Here is a 24592-nt window from a genome sequence, read left to right on the forward strand (position 1 = left end):
CAGGAGCGATGTCAGTGGTAATTGCAGCGGGGGGGGGGGTAATACAGTAATGAAGGGGCAGGAGGGATGTCAGTGGTAATTGCAGCGGGGGGGGGGGTAATACAGTAATGTAGGGGCAGGAGGGATGTCAGTGGTAATTGCAGCGGGGGCGGGGTAATACAGTAATGTAGGAGCAGAAGGGGTGTCAGTGGTAATTGCAGCCCGGGAGGGGTTCAATAAAGTAATGTAGGGGCAGGAGGAGTGTCAGTGGTAATTGCAGCACAGGGGAGGGGTAATACAGTAATGTAGGGGCAGGAGGGATGTCAGTGGTAATTGCAGCGGGGGCGGGGTAATACAGTAATGTAGGAGCAGAAGGGGTGTCAGTGGTAATTGCAGCCCGGGAGGGGTTCAATAAAGTAATGTAGGGGCAGGAGGAGTGTCAGTGGTAATTGCAGCACAGGGGAGGGGTAATACAGTAATGTAGGGGCAGGAGGGATGTCAGTGGTAATTGCAGCGGGGGATAATAAAGTAATGTGGGGGCAGGAGGAGTGTCAGTGGTAATTGAAGCAAAGGGGGGTAATACAGTAATGTAGGGGCAGGAGCGATGTCAGTGGTAATTGCAGTGGGGGGGGTACTACAGTAATGTAGGGGCAGGAGGGATGTCAGTGGTAATTGCAGCGGGGGGGGGGGGGTAATACAGTAAAGTAGAGGCAGGATGGATGTCAGTGGCAATTGCAGCGGGTGGGGGGGGGATTATACAGTAATGTAGGGGCAGGAGGGATGTCAGTGGAAATTGCAGCCCGGGAGGGGGGGCAATAAAGTAATGTAGGGGCAGGAGGAGTGTCAGTGGTAATTGCAGCACAGGGGGGTAATACAGTAATGTAGGGCAGGAGGGATGTCAGTGGTAATTGCAGCGGGGGCGGGGTAATACAGTAATGTAGGAGCAGAAGGGGTGTCAGTGGTAATTGCAGCCCGGGAGGGGTTCAATAAAGTAATGTAGGGGCAGGAGGAGTGTCAGTGGTAATTGCAGCACAGGGGAGGGGTAATACAGTAATGTAGGGGCAGGAGGGATGTCAGTGGTAATTGCAGCGGGGGATAATAAAGTAATGTGGGGGCAAGAGGAGTGTCACTCAGTGGTAATTGCAGCACAGGGGGGTAATACAGTAATGCAGGGGCAGGAGGAGTGTCAGTGGTAATTGCAGCACAGGGGGGGTAATACAGTAATGTAGGGGCAGGAGGGATGTCAGTGGTAATTGCAGCGGGGGAGTAATAAAGTAATGTGGGGGCAGGAGGAGTGTCAGTGGTAATTGCAGCACAAGGGGGTAATACAGTAATGTAGGAGCAGGAGGGGTGTAAGTGGTAATTGCAGCAAGGAGGGTTAAAACAGTAATGTAGGGGCAGGAGGGGTGTCAGTGGTAATTGCAGCAGGTGGGGGTAATACAGCAATCTAGGGGGAGAAGGGGTGTCAGTGATAATTGCAGCGGCGGGAAGTAATACAGTAAAGTAGGGCAGGAGGGGTGTCAATGGTAACTGCAGCACGGAGGATTAAAACTGTAATGTAGGGGCAGGAGGGGTGTCAGTGGTAATTGCAGCAGGGGGGATAATACAGTAATGTAGGGGCAGGAGTGTCAGTGGTAATTGCAGCACAGGGGGGTAATACAGTAATGTAGGGGCAGGAGTGTCAGTGGTAATTGCAGCATAGGGGGGTAATACAGTAATGTAGGGGCAGGAGTGTCAGTGGTAATTGCAGCAGGGGGGATAATACAGTAATGTAGGGGCAGGAGTGTCAGTGGTAATTGCAGCACAGGGGGGTAATACAGTAATGTAGGGTCAGGAGGGATGTCAGTGGTAATTGCAGCGGGGTGGGAATGGGGGGGGGGTTAATATAATAATGCTGGGGCATGAGGATTGTCAGTGGTAATTGCAGAACAGGGGGGTAATGCAGTAATGTAGGGGCAGGAGGAGTGTCAGTGGTGATTGTGGGGGGGGGGGGATATAGTAATACAGGGGCAGTAGGGATTGTCAGTGGTGATTGCGGGGGGGTAATATAGTAATGAAGGGCAGGAGGGGTGTCAGTTGTATAGTAACCAAGAGCAGGAAGTGTTAGTGCCTCCTCGGGATGCAGGAGGAGGTGTGAGGCACACAGGGGCACGCAGACCCCAGACCACCCGGGCTGTGACGTCTCCCGAGGGCGGAGCCTCCAGTGCGGCTGGAGCTGGGGCTGGAGATGCTCCTCACACCGGAGACCCCGGGAGTCCGAGAGCGGCTGACAGCAGCACAGAGACCCCCGGAGACCGGATCCCAGGAAGGTGATGGCTCTCTGATGACGGACAGAGGATGTGGGTTCCGCTGATGTGTGCGGCGTGCTGCGGGCTCCTGGGCGCAGGTACGGTGCATAGAGTGAGAGCGAGTATGTCCCCTCCTGTCCTGTGACACCTCACTCCCCACCTGTGTCCGGCGTCTGCCCAGCTCCTGCCCGGTGCCCACCATCACCCCAGTGTGTGTGTAAACTGTATGCAGATTATATATATATATATATATATATATATATATATATATATATATATATATATACACACTGTGCTGTCTCGGCTCCTGTGTCATTTCTCCTTCTCTGCTGTCCCTGCAGCTGCCTTCTTACTTCTAGCACTTATTACTTTTCTCTGTTACCCCTCTTGTCTTCTCCCTGTGTTCCTCCTTCACTATTTACCCATTGCCATTTCTGTCTTTCCCCCTCGTCCCATCTGTCTGTCTGTTCCCCTAATCACTGTCTGTACCTCTTGTCTGTTTTACCCCTAATGTTTCTATATTTAATCTCTATTGCTCTCTATTCTGGCTTCAGCCCTCATCCCATCTCTCTCTTTAACCCTGTTTTTTCCCTCTCTTTGTCTGTACCCCTCACCCCGTCTCTGTCTGTACCCCTCACCCCATCCCTGTCTGTACCCCTCACCCCGTCCCTGTCTGTACCCCTCACCCCGTCCCTGTCTGTACCCCTCACCCCATCCCTGTCTGTACCCCTCACCCCGTCTCTGTCTGTACCCCTCACCCCGTCTCTGTCTGTACCCCTCACCCCGTCCCTGTCTGTACCCCTCACCCCGTCTGTCTGTATCCCTCACCCCGTCTGTCTGTACCCTCGCCTCGTCTCTGTCTGTACCCTCGCCTCGTCTCTGTCTGTACCCCTCGCCCCGTCTCTGTCTGTACCCCTCGCCCCGTCTGCATTTAACTCTCGCCCCGTCTCTGTCTGTAACTCTTCCCCTCTCTCTGTTTCTACCCCTCATCCCGTCTCTGTCTGTACCCCTCGCCCCGTCTGCATTTAACTCGCCCCGTCTCTGTCTGTACCCCTTCCCCTCTCTCTGTTTCTACCCCTCACCCCGTCTCTGTCTGTACCCCTTGCCCCATCTCACTCTGTACCCCTTGCCCATCTGACTCTGTCCCCCTTGCACTGTCTCTGTCTTTACCCCATCTCTATCTTTACCCCTTGCCCCATCCCTGTTTGTACCGCTTGCATCATCTGTCTGTACCCCTTCCCCTCTCTCTGCTTTTACCCCTGTCTAATCTCTCTTGTCTTTACCCTTTGCCCTGTCTCTGTCTGTACCCCTTCCCCCTGCCCCTTTCTCTGTCTTTACCCCTTGCCCCATCTCTCGACCTGTACCCCTTGCTCCTTCCCTCTGCCCTGTCTCTCTGTCGTTACCCCTAGACTCCCCTCTCTCTGTCTTTACCCCTCATCCCTCTGTCTTTACCCTTAGACTCCCCTCCCTGTCTTTACCCTTAGACTCCCCCCTCTGTCTTTACCCCGTTTCTCTGTCGTTACCCCTAGACTCCCCTCTCTCTCTTTACCCATATACTCCCCTCTCTCTGTCGTTACCCCTAGACTCCCCTCTCTGTCTTTACCCTTATACTCCCCTCTCTCTGTCGTTACCCCTAGACTCCCCTCTCTCTGTCGTTACCCCTAGACTCCCCTCTCTCTGTCGTTACCCCTAGACTCCCCTCTCTCTGTCGTTACCCCTAGACTCCCCTCTCTCTGTCTTTACCCTTATACTCCCCTCTCTCTGTCTTTACCCTTATACTCCCCTCTCTCTGTCATTATCCCTAGACTCCCCTCTCTGTCTTTACCCCTAGACTCCCCTCTCTCTGTCTTTACCCTTATACTCCCCTCTCTCTGTCGTTACCCCTAGACTCCCCGTCTCTCTGTCTTTACCCCTCATCCCTCTGTCTTTACCCTTAGACTCCCCGTCTCTCTGTCGTTACCCCTAGACTCCCCGTCTCTCTGTCTTTACCCCTAGACTCCCCGTCTCTCTGTCTTTACCCCTAGACTCCCCGTCTCTCTGTCGTTACCCCTAGACTCCCCGTCTCTCTGTCGTTACCCCTAGACTCCCCATCTCTCTGTCGTTACCCCTAGACTCCCCGTCTCTCTGTCTTTACCCCTAGACTCCCCGTCTCTCTGTCGTTACCCCTAGACTCCCCGTCTCTCTGTCTTTACCCCTCATCCCTCTGTCTTTACCCCTAGACTCCCCGTCTCTCTGTCGTTACCCCTAGACTCCCCGTCTCTCTGTCGTTACCCCTAGACTCCCCGTCTCTCTGTCTTTACCCCTAGACTCCCCGTCTCTCTGTCTTTACCCCTAGACTCCCCGTCTCTCTGTCTTTACCCCTAGACTCCCCGTCTCTCTGTCTTTACCCTTAGACTCCCCGTCTCTCTGTCGTTACCCCTAGACTCCCCGTCTCTCTGTCTTTACCCCTAGACTCCCCGTCTCTCTGTCTTTACCCTTAGACTCCCCGTCTCTCTGTCGTTACCCCTAGACTCCCCGTCTCTCTGTCTTTACACCTCGTCTCCCATCCGTCTTCTCTATTCCTCTGTCTCTCCAATGTCTCAATCTCCCCCGTTCCCATGTCTGTTCCTCTGTCATGTGCACTGTGTCTGTCTCGCTGTCTTATTATCAGCCTCGGCTCTCTATTTCTCTGGGGTTTTTGGACTGTTTATCAGTTGCTGGTCAGTGTCTATCTCCCCTCCATCTGTCAGTGACCAGTCTCTCTATTCATAGTCTCTCACATATATTCAGCTATAATCAACTTTACTGCTGCGCCCGTACTAATGTCTCGCTGTATTTCCACCTGTCTCCTTCTCTGCCCTCGTCCTCTTCCCACATTGCATCCTATTGATGTGTTCTCCCTGGTCTCTCCCCCTGCTGTACCACTTGTTTCGCTATGTATTGTCAGCTCTATATTCTTCTCTATGCACCCCAATCTCACTGCTGTATCCCTGAAATACCGAGCCCCCAATATACCCCCACTGTGCATCCTCCTCCTCCTCCTCCTCTCAATCACCATTTGCTCCTTTTGTAATTTGTGTTTATTTCTGCTGCTCCTGGCGGATTCCCGTTCTGTCCCTGATCTTTCCACCTCATCCTTGGGTCCCCGTTCTGCCTTTCCCTGCCCACTTTGTCGTTTGTGAATTCCTCTTTTGTGCCGCTTCCCTTCTCTTCCTCTTCATCTCTCTCTATATTTACACTGTGTCCCAATCTCTCCCTCTGCTGTTCCCCCATCTCTCCGTGCTGCACTCCTTCTGTTTCTGTCTCATTGTGACCCCGATGCTCACGTCCAGCACTCGGTCATCTGGTTGCATGTCACCTGCGTAGTGCGAGCTACAGACCATCTTATTAGGATTCCATTAGTACTTGTTTGCTGTGAACGATCCCAGGCACGGGATCAGGGAGGAAGGATGGGTGGCTGCGATTAGCGTTCGCTGTGTGTTTCATGTACTGCTTTGGCGTTTACTTTGAGCTCTCTATTCCCCGGGCAGAATCTTGTGTCTCGCTGTGCTGTGTGTTTTACTCTGCTCTGATGCCTCCGTTACTGTATGGATTGAACGTACAATTCCATTATCGGAGACAGACAGCTCAGAACAGATGAATAACATCAGCTAGTCCGAGTAAGGGTTTGTGCACCCTTGTGTTGTTTATGGTGTGACGTCTGCGCTGCTTTCAGAGGACTGTAGTATGCCATTATCCGCTATCGCTAGAATACACAGAGGCAGGATTGGCTTTTATAGGTAGTAGTCTGAGTGGGGAGAAGTAAATGATTCCTTTTAGAAAAGGACATTTTCCATTAGTCTCTCGTCTTCACTTTCTTTTGCATTAGTAGTTTTGCAGTTACAGATGCGTCCTCATACGTCTTTTCTGCAGTTGCGCCAAGAAATCCCTCGTGGCACGCCATGTCCCGCGAGACTTTGCTAGCGCCGGGAGTCTTTTTTGCCTGACATTGACACTCAGTTGCACCACGAGGTGACTAGGACGTACCTGGAGACTGCGCTGATTAATTGGATATGCGACACTTGTATATTTGTGTCCGACTGAGTGTCTGAAATTGCATACGATGCAGCGGCCATGGTTTATTCCACGCCAAGTTCCGTTTAGCGTCACCCACTCAGGCACACAAAGATATACAGGTGTCACGTATTACATTAATGGACACAGTCTTAGAATAAGGATAAATACTTTATTGTCATTGTATAAAAACAATGGAATTACAAACCAGGTCAGTCACAGGGTTCAGTGGGGTTTATGTATTCACCTGTAGAAGGCATAAGGAAGTGATAATCCAGTGATAAGTGCAAGGTGATAATGCACCAGCCAATCAGCTCCTAACTGTTAATTTACATATGGGAGCTGATTGGCTGGTGCGTTTATCACCTTGCATTTATCACTGGTTTATCATTTCCTTATTCCGTCTCCAGGTTAATACATCTGCCCCAGTATGAGTTACTGATGGTCATAATCTGTACAGCCATTGACCGAGAGTCAAAATACAGACACGGCCAAAATACCGACATTCATTATTGCCGACATGTTCAAAATGCCGACAGTCTGAATACCGCCGTTTGAAATGCTGACATTTCAAAATACCAACATGAGTTTTTCTGGGGGGGCTTTGGCGTCAATGTGGACATAGGTCGACATGGACACCGTGTAAGTGTACCGCGTCCCCTCACATGGCTCGCGGCTGCGCTCGGCACACTATTATATTCCCCCTCCAGGTCCACTGGGATGGTAAAGTATGCACAAGTCTGTTTTTGGGCAAAAATTCCTTAAAAACACATGCCGGCATTTCAGATGTCTGTATTCTGACTATGTCGGTATAATGAATGTTATGGTATTTTGACCGTGTCGGTATTTTGGCTGTCTGTCAGTGGCTGGTATTGTGTCCGTCGTTAAGTCAACTGCTACTCTAATCACATACGTATTACAGCTAGGAAGAGCATACTAATAAAAGTGCCCAGTCAGGTCCATTCTAACTGCATTGGATGGAAATACTGTTTCTGTACTAAGAAGTTCTGGATTTATTACACTGAAAACAGCTTTTTGAGGGTAGAAGAGAAAACTCACCGTGATACGGATGCTGGCACTCTTTTACGATGCTCGTTTCTTCGCATGAACTACTTTCAATATAAATTTCTTCAACAGACGGCAGCTCACTACCAGTGATACTTTCAGCCATTTGTAACCACCCGCTCTAACAGCCTACGGGACGATTTGGTACTGTTCCTCAATAATGCAGCGGTAAAAACAGGATGCGGTTATGTGAGGTCACTATACCGACGCCGGAATCCTGCCCGGTGGAATGCCCAACAGTCGCCATGCCAGCCGACGAAGACTATACCCGCTTGTGATTGTCCAGGACGTCCATATAGTGGGAATAGAACCTGTGACGAGTGCAGCGAGCCTCAGCTGCGCGGCGACATTGCGCTCGCCCCCGGCAATCTAAACACCAGGATCCCGCGGTCGGTATGGTGACTGGTTGTATACTAACCGCCGATCGCCAATACCCAACCGGAAAAATTTACCAATTTTTTCTTAGATAAATTCTCTGCCTGTAGCCTCCTCAACAAATACTTCTGGTGCGTCCTCCTGGTCACATCGCATTGCGGCTAGGACGCAATTTCAGCAAAAACCCCACATCTGAATATCCATGTCTTACCTACATACTGTTATACGTCCATAACCTAATATATGTACTTCCAGTATGCACCGTTACCCTCTCTGTGGCCGATATCTCTGCGTGTACAAGCTGGTTTCTTTCTGTTTGAAGAGCGTTGTGGAAGAAAGAGGGGTTTCTTATTCAGATTGGCTAAAGGAAAATGTAAATATATATATATATATATATATACACACATACATACATTCATACATTAAAAGGTATCATTGGCTAATAGCTAGTTAAAGTTTTCACTAGTCAGTACATTTGCAGCATAAGATTACAGTGAATATTGCAACATATTGTTTCACAATGTACCCTAATATCAGCGTCTAACTACAGACTGTAACACAGTAACTCCGGCTGTCATCCCCCATTTTGTTGTCTACATTGAATGTAAAACTGTCAGGCCAGAACCTATAAAAGCTATGGCTGCCATTTTGGGGTAGGCATATTCTATGTTAAAGTGCCTCATATCCTTATTTCTGTAATCCAGAGGTCTTTTTAATAATTTATTTTCTTCGCACTGATTTATCAGAGTAAACGTACAAGAATATTTCCATATTAAGATTTAATTGGTGAGCGAGGTTTAGTGAGGTAAAAATCCTTGAGTACCTCGCACCCTATTCTTGATATCTGCGGTATCCAACAACAACAAAAAAGTGGTCAGCGGTTTTCAGCTCTGAAAACCCCACAACGCATGATAAAAAATAATTTTATATATATATATATATATATATATATAATATACCCCTGGCTGGTGGTCTCCGCAGCTCCTGGTAGTCTCCCCTCCAACTTTACACTGGGGAGGGGGCTGCTGGGAGTTACGAAGGCTGTTGGGAGATGTAGTTCTCCTAGCGGCTAGCTCCGGGGGAAATTACACTACATGGGGGGGGGGGGGGGACGACACGCACTCATGCACACTCACCCACACACACTCACTCATACACACTTACACATACACTCACACACTACATACTCCCATATTTTAGGAAAAATCTTGCTCTGGATGTGCGTGAAAAAAGACGCGGTTATTTCTATAGAAATCACGCGTCCCATTTTCAATCCTGCATTTGAATATAAAAACACAACAGCCGCAGGTTTTTTTTATTTCCAGCGGGCAAATTGAATTCCCCCCTCGATGTCTGATTCTGTGGGGGAGATATATTGAGCAGTGAAACGATTGAGAAGTGGGCCAGTAGAAAAGTTGCTGATGTCAGATTTGAGGAACATCAAGTACATTCTATAAAATTATACGTAGCAGCTGGTTGGTTGATTCTTTTTACTGCTTTACACATCCCCTGAGTCGCACGCTGCTGAGAACGTCTTTTGTTATAGTCATATCTGCAACTTTATGACAATGCTACTACCAGCCCTTCCCTGATGTACAAGTGTGCGTCTGCGCAAGGTATGGGACACTCACTATGTGCAGCTTTAGATGTCACCATTGGTCGCTCCATGGGAAACCTGCTACTGCCCCATACTAGGTGCAGATTCTTTACCAGAGGATGGCCTCCAATGTAAGCAATGTAGCCTCTCAGTTAAGTGACCAGTGATATGACACTCCCATAACACACCCTTCACAGTGACTGTAGGAGGAGCTCAGTGTGTCTGTGTATAATATTCCCCTCCTCATTACCCTGTGTAGCAGAGCTCATCACAGTGACTGTAGGAGGAGCTCAGTGTGTCTGTGTATAATATTCCCCTCCTCATTACCTTGTGTAGCAGAGCTCATCACAGTGACTGTAGTAGGAGCTCAGTGATTGTGTCTGTGTATAATATTCCCCTCCTTATTACCTTGTGTAGCAGAGCTCATCACAGTGACTGTAGGAGGAGCTCAGTGTGTCTGTGTATAATATTCCCCTCTTCATTACCTTGTGTAGCAGAGCTCATCACAGTGACTGTAGTAGGAGCTCAGTGATTGTGTCTGTGTATAATATTCCCCTCCTTATTACCTTGTGTAGCAGAGCTCATCACAGTGACTGTAGGAGGAGCTCAGTGTGTCTGTGTATAATATTCACCTCCTGATTACCTTGTGTAGCAGAACTCATCACAGTGACTGTAGGAGGAGCTCAGTGTGTCTGTGTATAATATTCCCCTCCTCATTACCTTGTGTAGCAGAGCTCATCACAGTGACTGTAGGAGGAGCTCAGTGATTGTGTCTGTGTATAATATTCCCCTCCTCATTACCTTGTGCAGCAGAGCTCATCACAGTGACTGTAGGAGGAGCTCAGTGTGTCTGTGTATAATATTCCCCTCATTACCTTGTGTAGCAGAGCTCATCATAGTGACTGTGGGAGGAGCTCAGTGTTTCTGTGTATAACATTCCCCTCCTCATTACCTTGTGTAGCAGAGCTCATCACAGTGACTGTAGGAGGAGCTCAGTGATTGTGTCTGTGTATAATATTCCCCTCCTCATTACCTTGTGTAGCAGAACTCATCACAGTGACTGTAGGAGGAGCTCAGTGTGTCTGTGTATAATATTCCCCTCCTCATTACCTTGTGTAGCAGAGCTCATCACAGTGACTGTAGGAGGAGCTCAGTGATTGTGTCTGTGTATAATATTCCCCTCATTACCTTGTGTAGCAGAGCTCATCACAGTGACTGTAGGAGGAGCTCAGTGTGTCTGTGTATAATATTCCCCTCCTCATTACCTTGTGTAGCAGAGCTCATCACAGTGACTGTAGGAGGAGCTCAGTGTGTCTGTGTATAATATTCCCCTCATTGCCTTGTGTAGCAGAGCTCATCACAGTGACTGTAGGAGGAGCTCAGTGATTGTGTCTGTGTATAATATTCCCCTCCTCATTACCTTGTGTAGCAGAGCTCATCACAGTGACTGTAGGAGGAGCTCAGTGTGTCTGTGTATAATATTCACCTCCTCATTACCTTGTGTAGCAGAGCTCATCACAGTGACTGTAGGAGGAGCTCAGTGATTGTGTCTGTGTATAATATTCCCCTCCTCATTACCTTGTGTAGCAGAGCTCATCACAGTGACTGTAGGAGGTGCTCAGTGTGTCTGTGTATAATATTCCCCTCCTCATTACCTTGTGTAGCAGAGCTCATCACAGTGACTGTAGGAGGAGCTCAGTGTGTCTGTGTATAATATTCCCCTCCTCATTATCTTGTGTAGCAGAGCTCATCACAGTGACTGTAGGAGGAGCTCAGTGATTGTGTCTGTGTATAATATTCCCCTCCTCATTACCTTGTGTAGCAGAGCTCATCACAGTGACTAGGAGGAGCTCAGTGTGTCTGTGTATAATATTCCCCTCCTCATTACCTTGTGTAGCAGAGCTCATCACAGTGACTAGGAGGAGCTCAGTGTGTCTGTGTATAATATTCCCCTCCTCATTACCTTGTGTAGGAGAGCTCATCACAGTGACTGTAGGAGGAGCTCAGTGATTGTGTCTGTGTATAATATTCCCCTCATTACCTTGTGTAGCAGAGCTCATCACAGTGACTGTAGGAGGAGCTCAGTGTGTCTGTGTATAGTATTCCCTTCCTCATTACCTTGTGTAGCAGAGCTCATCACAGTGACTGTAGGAGGAGCTCAGTGTGTCTGTGTATAATATTCCCCTCCTCATTACCTTGTGCAGCAGAGCTCATCACAGTGACTGTAGGAGGAGCTCAGTGTGTCTGTGTATAATATTCCCCTCCTCATTGCCTTGTGTAGCAGAGCTCATCACAGTGACTGTAGGAGGAGCTCAGTGTGTCTGTGTATAATATTCCCCTCCTCATTGCCTTGTGTAGCAGAGCTCATCACAGTGACTGTAGGAGGAGCTCAGTGTGTCTGTGTATAATATTCCCCTCCTCATTACCTTGTGTAGCAGAGCTCATCACAGTGACTGTAGGAGGAGCTCAGTGATTATGTCTGTGTATAATATTCCCCTCCTCATTACCTTGTGTAGCTGAGCTCATCACAGTGACTGTAGGAGGAGCTCAGTGTGTCTGTGTATAATATTCCCCTCATTACCTTGTGCAGCAGAGCTCATCACAGTGACTGTAGGAGGAGCTCAGTGATTGTGTCTGTGTATAATATTCCCCTTCTCGTTACCTTGTGTAGCAGAGCTCATCACAGTGACTGTAGGAGGAGCTCAGTGTGTCTGTGTATAATATTCCCCTCCTCATTACCTTGTGCAGCAGAGCTCATCACAGTGACTGTAGGAGGAGCTCAGTGATTATGTCTGTGTATAATATTCCCCTCCTCATTACCTTGTGCAGCAGAGCTCATCACAGTGACTGTAGGAGGTGCTCAGTGTGTCTGTGTATAATATTCCCCTTCTCGTTACCTTGTGTAGCAGAGCTCATCACAGTGACTGTAGGAGGAGCTCAGTGTGCCTGTGTATAAGGGCCCTCATTCCGAGTTGTTCGCTCGCAAGCTGCTTTTAGCAGCTTTGCACACGCTAAGCCGCCGCCTACTGGGAGTGAATCTTAGCTTATCAAAATTGCGAACGAAAGATTAGCAAAATTGCGAATAGACACTTCTTAGCAGTTTCTGAGTAGCTCCACACTTACTCTGCATCTGCGATCAGTTCAGTGCTTGTCGTTCCTGGTTTGACGTCGCAAACACACCCAGCGTTCGCCCAGACACTCCTCCGTTTCCCAGACACTCCTCCGTTTCTCCAGCCACTCCCGCGTTTTTCCCAGAAACGGTAGCGTTTTTTTCGCACACACCCATAAAACGGCCTGTTTCCGCCCAGAAACACCCACTTCCTGTCAATCACATTACGATCACCAGAACGAAGAAAAAACCTCGTAATGCCGTGAGTAAAATACCTAACTTAATAGCAAATTTACTTGGCGCAGTCGCACTGCGGACATTGCGCATGCGCATTAGCGACTAATCGCTCCGTTGCGAGAAAAAAATAACGAGCGAACAACTCGGAATGACCCCCAATATTCCCCTCCTCATTACCTTGTGTAGCAGAGCTCATCACAGTGACTGTAGGTGGAGCTCAGTGTGTCTGTGTATAATATCCCCCTCCTCATTACCTTGTGCAGCAGAGCTCATCACAGTGACTGTAGGAGGAGCTCCGTGTGTCTGTGTATACTATTCCCCTCCTCATTACCTTGTGTAGCAGAGCTCATCATAGTGACTGTAGGAGGAGCTCAGTGTGCCTGTGTATAATATTCCCCTCCTCATTACCTTGTGTAGCAGAGCACATCACAGTGACTGTAGGAGGAGCTCGGTGTGTCTGTGTATAATATTCCCCTCCTCGTTACCTTGTGCAGCAGAGCTCATCACAGTGACTGTAGGAGGAGCTCAGTGTGTCTGTGTATAATATTCCCCTTCTCGTTATCTTGTGTAGCAGAGCTCATCACAGTGACTGTAGGAGGAGCTCAGTGTGTCTGTGTATAATATTCCCCTCCTCATTGCCTTGTGTAGCAGAGCTCATCACAGTGACTGTAGGAGGAGCTCAGTGTGTCTGTGTATAATATTCCCCTCCTCATTACCTTGTGTAGCAGAGCACATCACAGTGACTGTGTTATGCACACCAGTGCCTGCAGGAAAGTACTGGTGTCAGGACTGTTATGCACTCCAGTGCCTGCAGGAATGTACTGGTGTTTGAACTGTTATGCAAAACAAATGGACTCACAGACAGACTAGGGAATATGACATAACGTACACAGAAGGTGGTAGGGTAACAAAATACACACAACGTGAACAGAGAAGCCCAGAGGCTAAGGAACTGGGTATCTCCCTTGTATTAGAACTGCTCAGATGTGAAAAGCAAGATGTTGTGTTTTAATACATAGAAAACCCGAAATGCTGTTGCTAAGGGCAACAGCAAAACCCTAAAGGGTTACCAACGGGTGTGGCAGTAAACTCCTTGGTCAGAGATGGAATGATAGACACAAGGAGATTCTCCACAATCCTAATTCTCACTTGCAGTGCACAGGTTCGGTTTACTGCCACTAAACTGACCCCTGACACCTAGCACAGTGAGACAGGATTAGACAGGCAAGTCTTAGAATACAGCCGCAAACTTGCTAAGTTCACAGAGTAGTAACAGAACCCCAGCAAGCTAAACGACTGACTCCAGTCTTACTGCTAGGTCTGGATTGGCAGAGTGTAATACCAAATCCCCAGGCCTATTTGCAGTAAGCAACAAACAAATACAAAGCTACACAGTACTGGCTAACTTTCAGAAACTGACTAACCAACAAAGATTCAGCAGCATCTGCTTACCCTGAAAAGAGGCCTTATAAAGCAGGTGCTGTCCACGCCCCACTCAGACCTCACAGACTGTGAGCACAAAAACCAGCACCGGATCCCCTGCCATGCACAGAGCCTATAACCACTGCACAGCAAAAGACCCGAACCGGAGTATCAGCTGCGCTCAGGTTACTCCGCTAGCACTTGTCTCCCGGTTGCCATGACGACGTGGCAGCACAGGGCAGGAGACCCTAACAGTACCCCCCCTCTGACGAGGGGTCAAAGAACCCCTACCACCGGGTTTATCGGGGAACTGCGAGAAGAAAGAGCGTATCAGTCTGGGGGCATGAAGATCACAACTGCGCACCCACGACCGCTCCTCCGGGCCATACCCCTTCCAGTGCACCAAAAATGACAGCCGACCCCGAACCACCTTGGAGTCAAGAATCCTTTCAACAACAAACTCCCTCTGGCCACGTATCAGAAGAGGGGAAGGTCTTCCACTGGAAGAAGGATTACTAATCGCCCGTTTTAAAAGGGAACAATGAAATGTTTTATTGATACCCAAAGAACGGGGCAGATCTAACTGAAATGCCACCAGATTGATAACCCTGGTGATCTTATAAGGGCCGATGAACCGGGGGCCTATCTTATGAGATGGCTGTCTCAACTTCAAATTCTTGGTAGACAACCAGACGAAGTCTCCTAATTTGAAGCTGCAGGGTCTTTTCCGCTTATCAAAAACCCTTTTGGTCACTAATGACACAGACACAAGGGCTTTCTTCACTTTCCGCCAAATACCTCTAAGGACCGAAACCACAGAGGAACCACCAGGCGTGGAGTCCAGGGGGTCAAAAGAATTGGCCTTAGGATGATGCCCATACACACAAAGGAAGGGAGAGATCCCTGTAGCAGAGTGAGCCGCGTTGTTATAGGCAAACTCCGCCATGGACAGATGAGCAACCCAGTCAGTCTGACACTTGGAGACATAACACCTGAGGAACTGCTCCAAGGACTGGTTCACCCTTTCAGTCTGCCCATTAGACTGCGGATGGTAGCCCGACGACAAGCTGACAGAAATCTGGAGATCGGAACAAAATGCCCTCCAGAATTTGGCCACAAACTGGGATCCGCGGTCAGAGACCACATCAAGTGGCAACCCGTGGAGACGCACAACATGCAGCATAAATAATTCAGACAGGCGTCTGGCCGATGGCAGCCCAACCAGTGGAACGAAGTGCGCCATCTTCGAAAACCTGTCAACGACAACCCAGATGGCTGTCATCCCCGAGGATTTGGGCAAGTCCACCACAAAATCCATTGAAATGTGGGTCCATGGCTTAGATGGGATAGAGAGTGGATGTAGTGGGCCAACAGGAACCCCTCTAGGAGTCTTATTTCGGGCACAGATGTCACATGCCCGAACCCACTGATCCACATCCTTAGCCACCGAGGGCCACCACACCGCCCTAGATAGCAACTCCCGAGTTCTGGCAATACCCGGGTGACCTGCAGACTTCTTGGCATGGAATTCCAGGAACACTCGCTGTCTTAACCTAGGAGGCACAAACAAAAGACCTACCGGAAGGTCTGGAGGAGCCTGCTCCTGTGCTCTAAGGACTAATGATAAGAGGTCCTGGGTAATGCCCACTTTAATACATGATGGGGAAACAATGGGCAACGGCTCCTCGGTGGTCTCCTGGATTGGAGCAAAACTCCGCGAGAGCGCATCAGCCTTGATGTTTTTTGACCCAGGGCGATATGTTATCAAAAAATTAAAGCGAGCAAAAAACAAAGCCCATCGTGCCTGCCTGGCATTGAGACGCTTCGCTGACTCTAAATATGCCAGATTCTTATGGTCAGTGAGAATTGAGACCACAAACTTAGCCCCCTCAAGCCAGTGTCTCCACTCCTCGAGTGCATCCTTAATAGCCAACAATTCCCGGTTACCCACGTCATAATTCATCTCGGCAGACGAAAATTTACGGGAAAAGTAAGCACAGGGATGAAGGCGATTATCTGACACTCCCATCTGAGAAAGCACTGCCCCAATACCCATCTCAGAGGCATCCACCTCCACCACAAAAGGACGCTCTGGATCTGGGTGTCGCAGCACCTTGGCCGAAACAAATGCCCTTTTGAGACGGGCAAAAGCCGCTTTAGCCTCACAAGACCAGTGAGCAACATCCGCCCCTTTCTTAGTGAGTGCCACCAAGGGCGCCACTATAGACGAAAATCCAGCGATAAATCGTCTATAAAAATTCGCAAAGCCCAGGAAACGCTGAAGCGCCTTCAAACTAGTGGGCTGCACCCAATCCAGGACTGCCTGTACCTTGGAACCCTCCATTTGGAAACCTTCTGGGGAGATAATATATCCTAGAAATGCGATTTGCTGAACTTCAAATTCGCACTTCTCCAGCTTCGCCCCAAGCCGGTGGTCTCTGAGTTTCTGGAGGACTAAGCGTACATGCTTCCGATGTTCCTCCAGGGAATGGGAGAAGATTAGGATGTCATCTAAGTATACAACTAAGAATCTATCCAAATATTCCCTGAGCACATCATTCATGAAATCCTGGAAGACTGCCGGGGCATTACAGAGCCCAAAAGGCATCACCAAATATTCATAATGCCCCGAGTGGGTATTAAAGGCAGTCTTCCATTCATCCCCCTCTCTTATTCGGATTAGATTGTACGCACCGCGTAGGTCAATCTTAGAAAAAATGGTGGCAGTACGAAGCTGGTCAAACAAGACCGAAATGAGAGGCAGTGGGTATGAGTTTTTAATCGTGATACGGTTCAATTCCCTGAAGTCGATGCAGGGTCGCAACGAACCGTCCTTTTTACCCACGAAGAAGAACCCCGACCCAACTGGAGACTGTGAAGGTCTGATAAATCCCTTAGCCAAGTTCTCCTGAATGTACTCTGCCATAGCCTGAGTCTCAGGACGTGACAGGGAGTACAACCTGCTCTTGGGAAGCTTAGCATTTGGCAACAAATCAATGGCACAGTCATAGGAGCGATGGGGAGGTAGTACCTCTGCAACTTTTTTGGAGAACACGTCCGCAAAATCTGCATAACACCCTGGCAATCCTGGCAAACTTAGCTGCGAGAACCTGACTGGAAGGCTCAAGCAACTCCTGAAACAATCAGTACTCCAACTAAGAATCTCCCCAGAGACCCAGTCAAATTGAGGATTGTGGGCCCTTAACCAGGGTAACCCCAACACCAATGGGGCAAAAGTACAGACAGTCACATAAAAGGACAATTTTTCAGAGTGTGTGGCTCCAATAAACAAAGAAATCTGGCTAGTGCAAGAGGTAATTTTACCTTGGGATAATGGTTCCCCGTTTAACCCACAAATCTCAATTTCCGATGCCAAGGGTACTAAGGGAACAGAGTGTTTCAGGGCGAATTGGCGGTCCATAAAAACCCCGTCGGCCCCACTGTCCACAAAGGCCTCAGTCTTTACAGTTTGACCGAGGATCTTCAAGGTCACCGGAATGATAAAAGTCTTCTTGGGAAATTCTGACTTCTGGCCTGACAGGATATTTCCCATCACCCTCAGGCCCTGAAGTTTTCCGGCTTTTCTGGGCATGATACTACCACATGACCTTTATTCCCACAGTACAAACACAACCCCTGCTGTCTCCTCCGCATCTTCTCACGCGAGGAGAGGCGGGTAGCCCCAATCTGCATAAGCTCCTCGGAAAATTCCTCAGAGTCTGAGGTTCCCTTGGGAAGGAAGGAAATCTCAGTCTCCCTTTCAAGCCTACGCTCTCTCAGCCGTCTATCCACCCGGATGGATAACTGCATGAGCTGATCCAAGCTATCAGGCAAGGGATGTTGTACCAGTTGGTCCTTTATCTGGTTAGAAAGACCTCTTCGGTACTGGTGTCTCAGGGCTGGGTCATTCCACTGGGTATCATGGGCCAACCTCCGAAACTCCGTACAGTAAACCTCAACTGGCCTTCGCCCTTGCTTAAGGATCGAAATCTGAGCCTCGGCTGAGGCCGTCTTGTCAGGGTCATCATACAACATGCCCAGTACCGTAAAAAAAGCATCAACACTTTTAAGCGACGGACAGTCAGGCTGCAACCCATATGCCCAGACCTGTGGGTCTCCTTGTAGCAAGGAAATCACTATGCCCACCCGCTGAATCTCCGACCCAGAAGACTGAGGCCTAAGCCGGAAGTATAGCTTGCAGCTCTCCTTGAAACAAAAGAACTGCGAGCGATCTCCAGAAAAACGATCCGGGAGATTTACTTTCGGCTCCTTAACCCCTGCAGGTGCTGCTGCTGCGGGAGCTCCGCCAGCAGCCTGGGAGGTGTGCATTTTAATGGACAAATCATTACATTTTTGAGTCAGGACCTGCACCTGATCAACCACCTGTTGCAACGTATTTTGAGGGGTATGCTCCATATTCCCACAAAATTTCAACAGGAGTATTGGGCTGCTGAATATGTTATGCACACCAGTGCCTGCAGGAAAGTACTGGTGTCAGGACTGTTATGCACTCCAGTGCCTGCAGGAATGTACTGGTGTTTGAACTGTTATGCAAAACAAATGGACTCACAGACAGACTAGGGAATATGACATAACGTACACAGAAGGTGGTAGGGTAACAAAATACACACAACGTGAACAGAGAAGCCCAGAGGCTAAGGAACTGGGTATCTCCCTTGTATTAGAACTGCTCAGATGTGAAAAGCAAGATGTTGTGTTTTAATACATAGAAAACCCGAAATGCTGTTGCTAAGGGCAACAGCAAAACCCTAAAGGGTTACCAACGGGTGTGGCAGTAAACTCCTTGGTCAGAGATGGAATGATAGACACAAGGAGATTCTCCACAATCCTAATTCTCACTTGCAGTGCACAGGTTCGGTTTACTGCCACTAAACTGACCCCTGACACCTAGCACAGTGAGACAGGATTAGACAGGCAAGTCTTAGAATACAGCCGCAAACTTGCTAAGTTCACAGAGTAGTAACAGAACCCCAGCAAGCTAAACGACTGACTCCAGTCTTACTGCTAGGTCTGGATTGGCAGAGTGTAATACGAAATCCCCAGGCCTATTTGCAGTAAGCAACAAACAAATACAAAGCTACACAGTACTGGCTAACTTTCAGAAACTGACTAACCAACAAAGATTCAGCAGCATCTGCTTACCCTGAAAAGAGGCCTTATAAAGCAGGTGCTGTCCACGCCCCACTCAGACCTCACAGACTGTGAGCACAAAAACCAGCACCGGATCCCCTGCCATGCACAGAGCCTATAACCACTGCACAGCAAAAGACCCGAACCGGAGTATCAGCTGCGCTCAGGTTACTCCGCTAGCACTTGTCTCCCGGTTGCCATGACGACGTGGCAGCACAGGGCAGGAGACCCTAACAGACTGTAGGAGGAGCTCAGTGTGTCTGTGTATAATATTCCCCTCCTCGTTACCTTGTGCAGCAGAGCTCATCACAGTGACTGTAGGAGGAGCTCAGTGTGTCTGTGTATAATATTCCCCTCCTTATTACCTTGTGTAGCAGAGCTCATCACAGTGACTGTAGGAGGTGCTCAGTGTGTCTGTGTATACTATTCTCCTCCTCATTACCTTGTACAGCAGAACTCATCACAGTGACTGTAGGAGGAGCTCAGTGATTGTGTCTGTGTATAATATTCCCCTTCTCGTTACCTTGTGTAGCAGAGCTCATCACTGTGACTGTAGGAGGAGCACAGTGATTGTGTCTGTGTATAATATTACCCTCCTCATTACCTTGTGTAGCAGAGCTCATCACAGTGACTGTAGGAGGAGCTCAGTGTGTCTGTGTATACTATTCTCCTCATTACCTTGTGTAGCAGAGCTCATCACAGTGACTTTAGGAGGAGCTCAGTGTGTCTGTGTATAATATTCCCCTCCTCATTACCTTGTGTAGCTGAGCTCATCATAGTGACTGTAGGAGGAGCTCAGTGTGCCTGTGTATACTATTCCCCTCCTCATTACCTTGTGTAGCAGAGCTCATCACAGTGACTGTAGGAGGAGCTCGTGTGTCTGTGTATAATATTCCCCTCCTCGTTACCTTGTGCTGCAGAGCTCATCACAGTGACTGTAGGAGGAGCTCAGTGTGTCTGTGTATAATATTCCCCTCCTCGTTACCTTGTGTAGCAGAGCTCATCACAGTGACTGTAGGAGGAGCTCAGTGTGTCTGTGTATAATATTCCCCTCCTTATTACCTTGTGTAGCAGAGCTCATCACAGTGACTGTAGGAGGTGCTCAGTGTGTCTGTGTATACTATTCTCCTCCTCATTACCTTGTACAGCAGAACTCATCACAGTGACTGTAGGAGGAGCTCAGTGATTGTGTCTGTGTATAATATTCCCCTTCTCGTTACCTTGTGTAGCAGAGCTCATCACAGTGACTGTAGGAGGAGCACAGTGATTGTGTCTGTGTATAATATTACCCTCCTCATTACCTTGTGTAGCAGAGCTCATCACAGTGACTGTAGGAGGAGCTCAGTGTGTCTGTGTATACTATTCTCCTCATTACCTTGTGTAGCAGAGCTCATCACAGTGACTTTAGGAGGAGCTCAGTATGTCTGTGTATAATATTCCCCTCCTCATTACCTTGTGTAGCAGAGCTCATCACAGTGACTGTAGTAGGAGCTCAGTGTGTCTGTGTATAATATTCCCCTCCTCATTACCTTGTGTAGCAGAGCTCATCACAGTGACTGTAGTAGGAGCTCAGTGTGTCTGTGTATAATATTCTCCTCCTCATTACCTTGTGCAGCAGAGCTCATCACAGTGCCTGTAGGAGGAGCTCAGTGTGTCTGTGTATAATATTCCCCTCCTCATTACCTTGTATAGCTGAGCTCATCACAGTGACTGTAGGAGGAGTTCAGTGATTGTGTCTGTGTATAATATTCCCCTCCTCATTACCTTGTGTAGCAGAGCTCATCACAGTGACTGTAGGAGGAGCTCAGTGTGTCTTTGTATAATATTCCCCTTATTACCTTGTGTAGCAGAGCTCATCACAGTGACTTTAGGAGGTGCTCAGTGTGTCTGTGTATAATATCCCCCTCCTCATTACCTTGTGTAGCAGAGCTCATCACATTGACTGTAGAAGGTGCTCAGTGTGTCTGTTATACTATTCCCCTCCTCATTACCTTGTGCAGCAGAGCTCATCACAGTGACTGTAGGAGGAGCTCAGTGTGTCTGTGTATAATATTCCCCTCCTCGTTACCTTGTGTAGCAGAGCTCATCACAGTGACTGTAGGAGGAGCTCAGTGATTGTGTCTGTGTATAATATTCCCCTTGTTACCTTGTGCAGCAGAGCTCATCACAGTGACTGTAGGAGGTGCTCAGTGTGTCTGTGTATAATATTCCCCTCCTTATTACCTTGTGTAGCTGAGCTCATCACAGTGACTGTAGGAGGAGCTCAGTGTGTCTGTGTATAATATTCCCTTCCTCATTACCTTGTGTAGCAGAGCTCATCACAGTGACTGTAGGAGGAGCTCAGTGTGTCTGTGTATAATATTCCCCTCCTCACTACCTTGTGTAGCAGAGCTCATCACAGTGTCTGTAGTAGGAGCTCAGTGTGTCTGTGTATAATATTCCCCTCCTCATTACCTTGTGTAGCAGAGCTCATCACAGTGACTGTAGTAGGAGCTCAGTGTGTCTGTGTATACTATTCCCCTCCTCATTACCTTGTGTAGCAGAGCTCATCACAGTGACTGTAGGAGGTGCTCAGTGTGTCTGTGTATAATATTCCCCTCCTCATTACCTTGTGCAGCAGAGCTCATCACAGTGACTGTAGGAGGAGCTCGTGTGTCTGTGTATAATATTCCCCTCCTCGTTACCTTGTGCTGCAGAGCTCATCACAGTGACTGTAGGAGGAGCTCAGTGTGTCTGTGTATAATATTCCCCTTCTCGTTACCTTGTGTAGCAGAGCTCATCACAGTGACTGTAGGAGGAGCTCAGTGTGTCTGTGTATAATATTCCCCTCCTCGTTACCTTGTGTAGCAGAGCTCATCACAGTGACTGTAGGAGGAGCTCAGTGTGTCTGTGTATAATATTCCCCTCCTTATTACCTTGTGTAGCAGAGCTCATCACAGTGACTGTAGGAGGTGCTCAGTGTGTCTGTGTATACTATTCTCCTCCTCATTACCTTGTACAGCAGAACTCATCACAGTGACTGTAGGAGGTGCTCAGTGTGTCTGTGTATAATATTCCCCTCCTCATTACCTTGTGCAGCAGAGCTCATCACAGTGACTGTAGGAGGAGCTCAGTGATTGTGTCTGTGTATAATATTCCCCTCGTTACCTTGTGCAGCAGAGCTCATCACAGTGACTGTAGGAGAAGCTCAGTGTGTCTGTGTATAATATTCCCCTCCTCATTACCTTGTGAAGCAGAACTCATCACAGTGACTGTAGGAGGAGCTCAGTGATTGTGTTTGTGTATAATATTCCCCTCCTCGTTAGCTTGTGTAGTAGAGCTTATCACAGTGACTGAAGGAGGAGCTCAGTGATTGTGTCTATGTATACTATTCCCCTCCTCATTACCTTGTGCAGCAGAACTCATCACAGTGACTGTAGGAGGTGCTCAGTGTGTCTGTGTATAATATTCCCCTCCTCATTACCTTGTGTAGCAGAGCTCATCACAGTGACTGTAGGAGGAGCTCAGTGATTGTGTCTGTGTATAATATTCCCCTCCTCATTACCTTGTGCAGCAGAGCGCATCACAGTGACTGTAGGAGGAGCTCAGTGTGTCTGTGTATAATATTCCCCTCCTCATTACCTTGTGTAGCAGAGCGCATCACAGTGACTGTAGGAGGAGCTCAGTGTGTCTGTGTATAATATTCCCTTCCTCATTACCTTGTGCAGCAGAGCTCATCACAGTGACTGTAGGAGGAGCTCAGTGTGTCTGTGTATAATATTCCCCTCCTCATTACCTTGTGTAGCAGAGCACATCACAGTGACTGTAGGAGGAGCTCAGTGTGTCTGTGTATAATATTCCCCTCCTCGTTACCTTGTGCAGCAGAGCTCATCACAGTGACTGTAGGAGGAGCTCAGTGTGTCTGTGTATAATATTCCCCTCCTCATTACCTTGTGTAGCAGAGCACATCACAGTGACTGTAGGAGGAGCTCAGTGTGTCTGTGTATAATATTCCCCTCCTCGTTACCTTGTGTAGCAGAGCACATCACAGTGACTGTAGGAGGAGCTCAGTGTGTCTGTGTATAATATTCCCTTCCTCATTACCTTGTGCAGCAGAGCTCATCACAGTGACTGTAGGAGGAGCTCAGTGTGTCTGTGTATAATATTCCCCTCCTCATTACCTTGTGTAGCAGAGCACATCACAGTGACTGTAGGAGGAGCTCAGTGTGTCTGTGTATAATATTCCCCTCCTCGTTACCTTGTGCAGCAGAGCTCATCACAGTGACTGTAGGAGGAGCTCAGTGTGTCTGTGTATAATATTCCCCTCCTCGTTACCTTGTGCAGCAGAGCTCATCACAGTGACTGTAGGAGGTGCTCAGTGTGTCTGTGTATAATATTCCCCTCCTTATTACCTTGTGTAGCAGAACTCATCACAGTGACTGTAGGAGGAGCTCAGTGATTGTGTCTGTGTATAATATTCCCCTTCTCGTTACCTTGTGTAGCAGAGCTCATCACAGTGACTGTAGTAGGAGCACAGTGATTGTGTCTGTGTATAATATTACCCTCCTCATTACCTTGTGTAGCAGAGCTCATCACAGTGACTGTAGGAGGAGCTCAGTGTGTCTGTGTATACTATTCTCCTCATTACCTTGTGTAGCAGAGCTCATCACAGTGACTTTAGGAGGAGCTCAGTATGTCTGTGTATAATATTCCCCTCCTCATTACCTTGTGTAGCTGAGCTCATCATAGTGACTGTAGGAGGAGCTCAGTATGCCTGTGTATACTATTCCCCTCCTCATTACCTTGTGTAGCAGAGCTCATCACAGTGACTGTAGGAGGAGCTCGTGTGTCTGTGTATAATATTCCCCTCCTCGTTACCTTGTGCTGCAGAGCTCATCACAGTGACTGTAGGAGGAGCTCAGTGTGTCTGTGTATAATATTCCCCTTCTCGTTACCTTGTGTAGCAGAGCTCATCACAGTGACTGTAGGAGGAGCTCAGTGTGTCTGTGTATAATATTCCCCTCCTCATTACCTTGTGTAGCAGAGCTCATCACAGTGACTGTAGGAGGAGCTCAGTGTGTCTGTGTATAATATTCCCTTCCTCATTACCTTGTGTAGCAGAGCTCATCACAGTGACTGTAGGAGGAGCTCAGTGTGTCTGTGTATAATATTCCCCTCCTTATTACCTTGTGTAGCAGAGCTCATCACAGTGACTGTAGGAGGTGCTCAGTGTGTCTGTGTATAATATTCCCCTTCTCGTTACCTTGTGTAGCAGAGCTCATCACAGTGACTGTAGGAGGAGCTCAGTGTGTCTGTGTATAATATTCCCCTCCTCATTACCTTGTGTAGCAGAGCTCA

The 24592-nt window shown here is 48.4% G+C and overlaps 1 protein-coding gene across 1 annotated transcript in view; it reads left to right on the plus strand.

The window, feature by feature from the left end:
• Positions 1-2099: 2099 nt before the first annotated feature.
• Positions 2100-24592, plus strand: part of LYPD1 (LY6/PLAUR domain containing 1) — a 170926-nt gene continuing 148433 nt past the window's right edge. Inside the window, exon 1 of the mRNA XM_063932882.1 lies at positions 2100-2365. Within this exon, the coding sequence (XP_063788952.1) occupies positions 2317-2365 (49 nt within the window). The 5' untranslated portion in view covers positions 2100-2316. The remainder of the gene's footprint in view (positions 2366-24592) is intronic.

Source organism: Pseudophryne corroboree, chromosome 7 (assembly GCF_028390025.1).
Source record: "Pseudophryne corroboree isolate aPseCor3 chromosome 7, aPseCor3.hap2, whole genome shotgun sequence".
Taxonomy (NCBI): Eukaryota; Metazoa; Chordata; class Amphibia; order Anura; family Myobatrachidae; genus Pseudophryne; species Pseudophryne corroboree.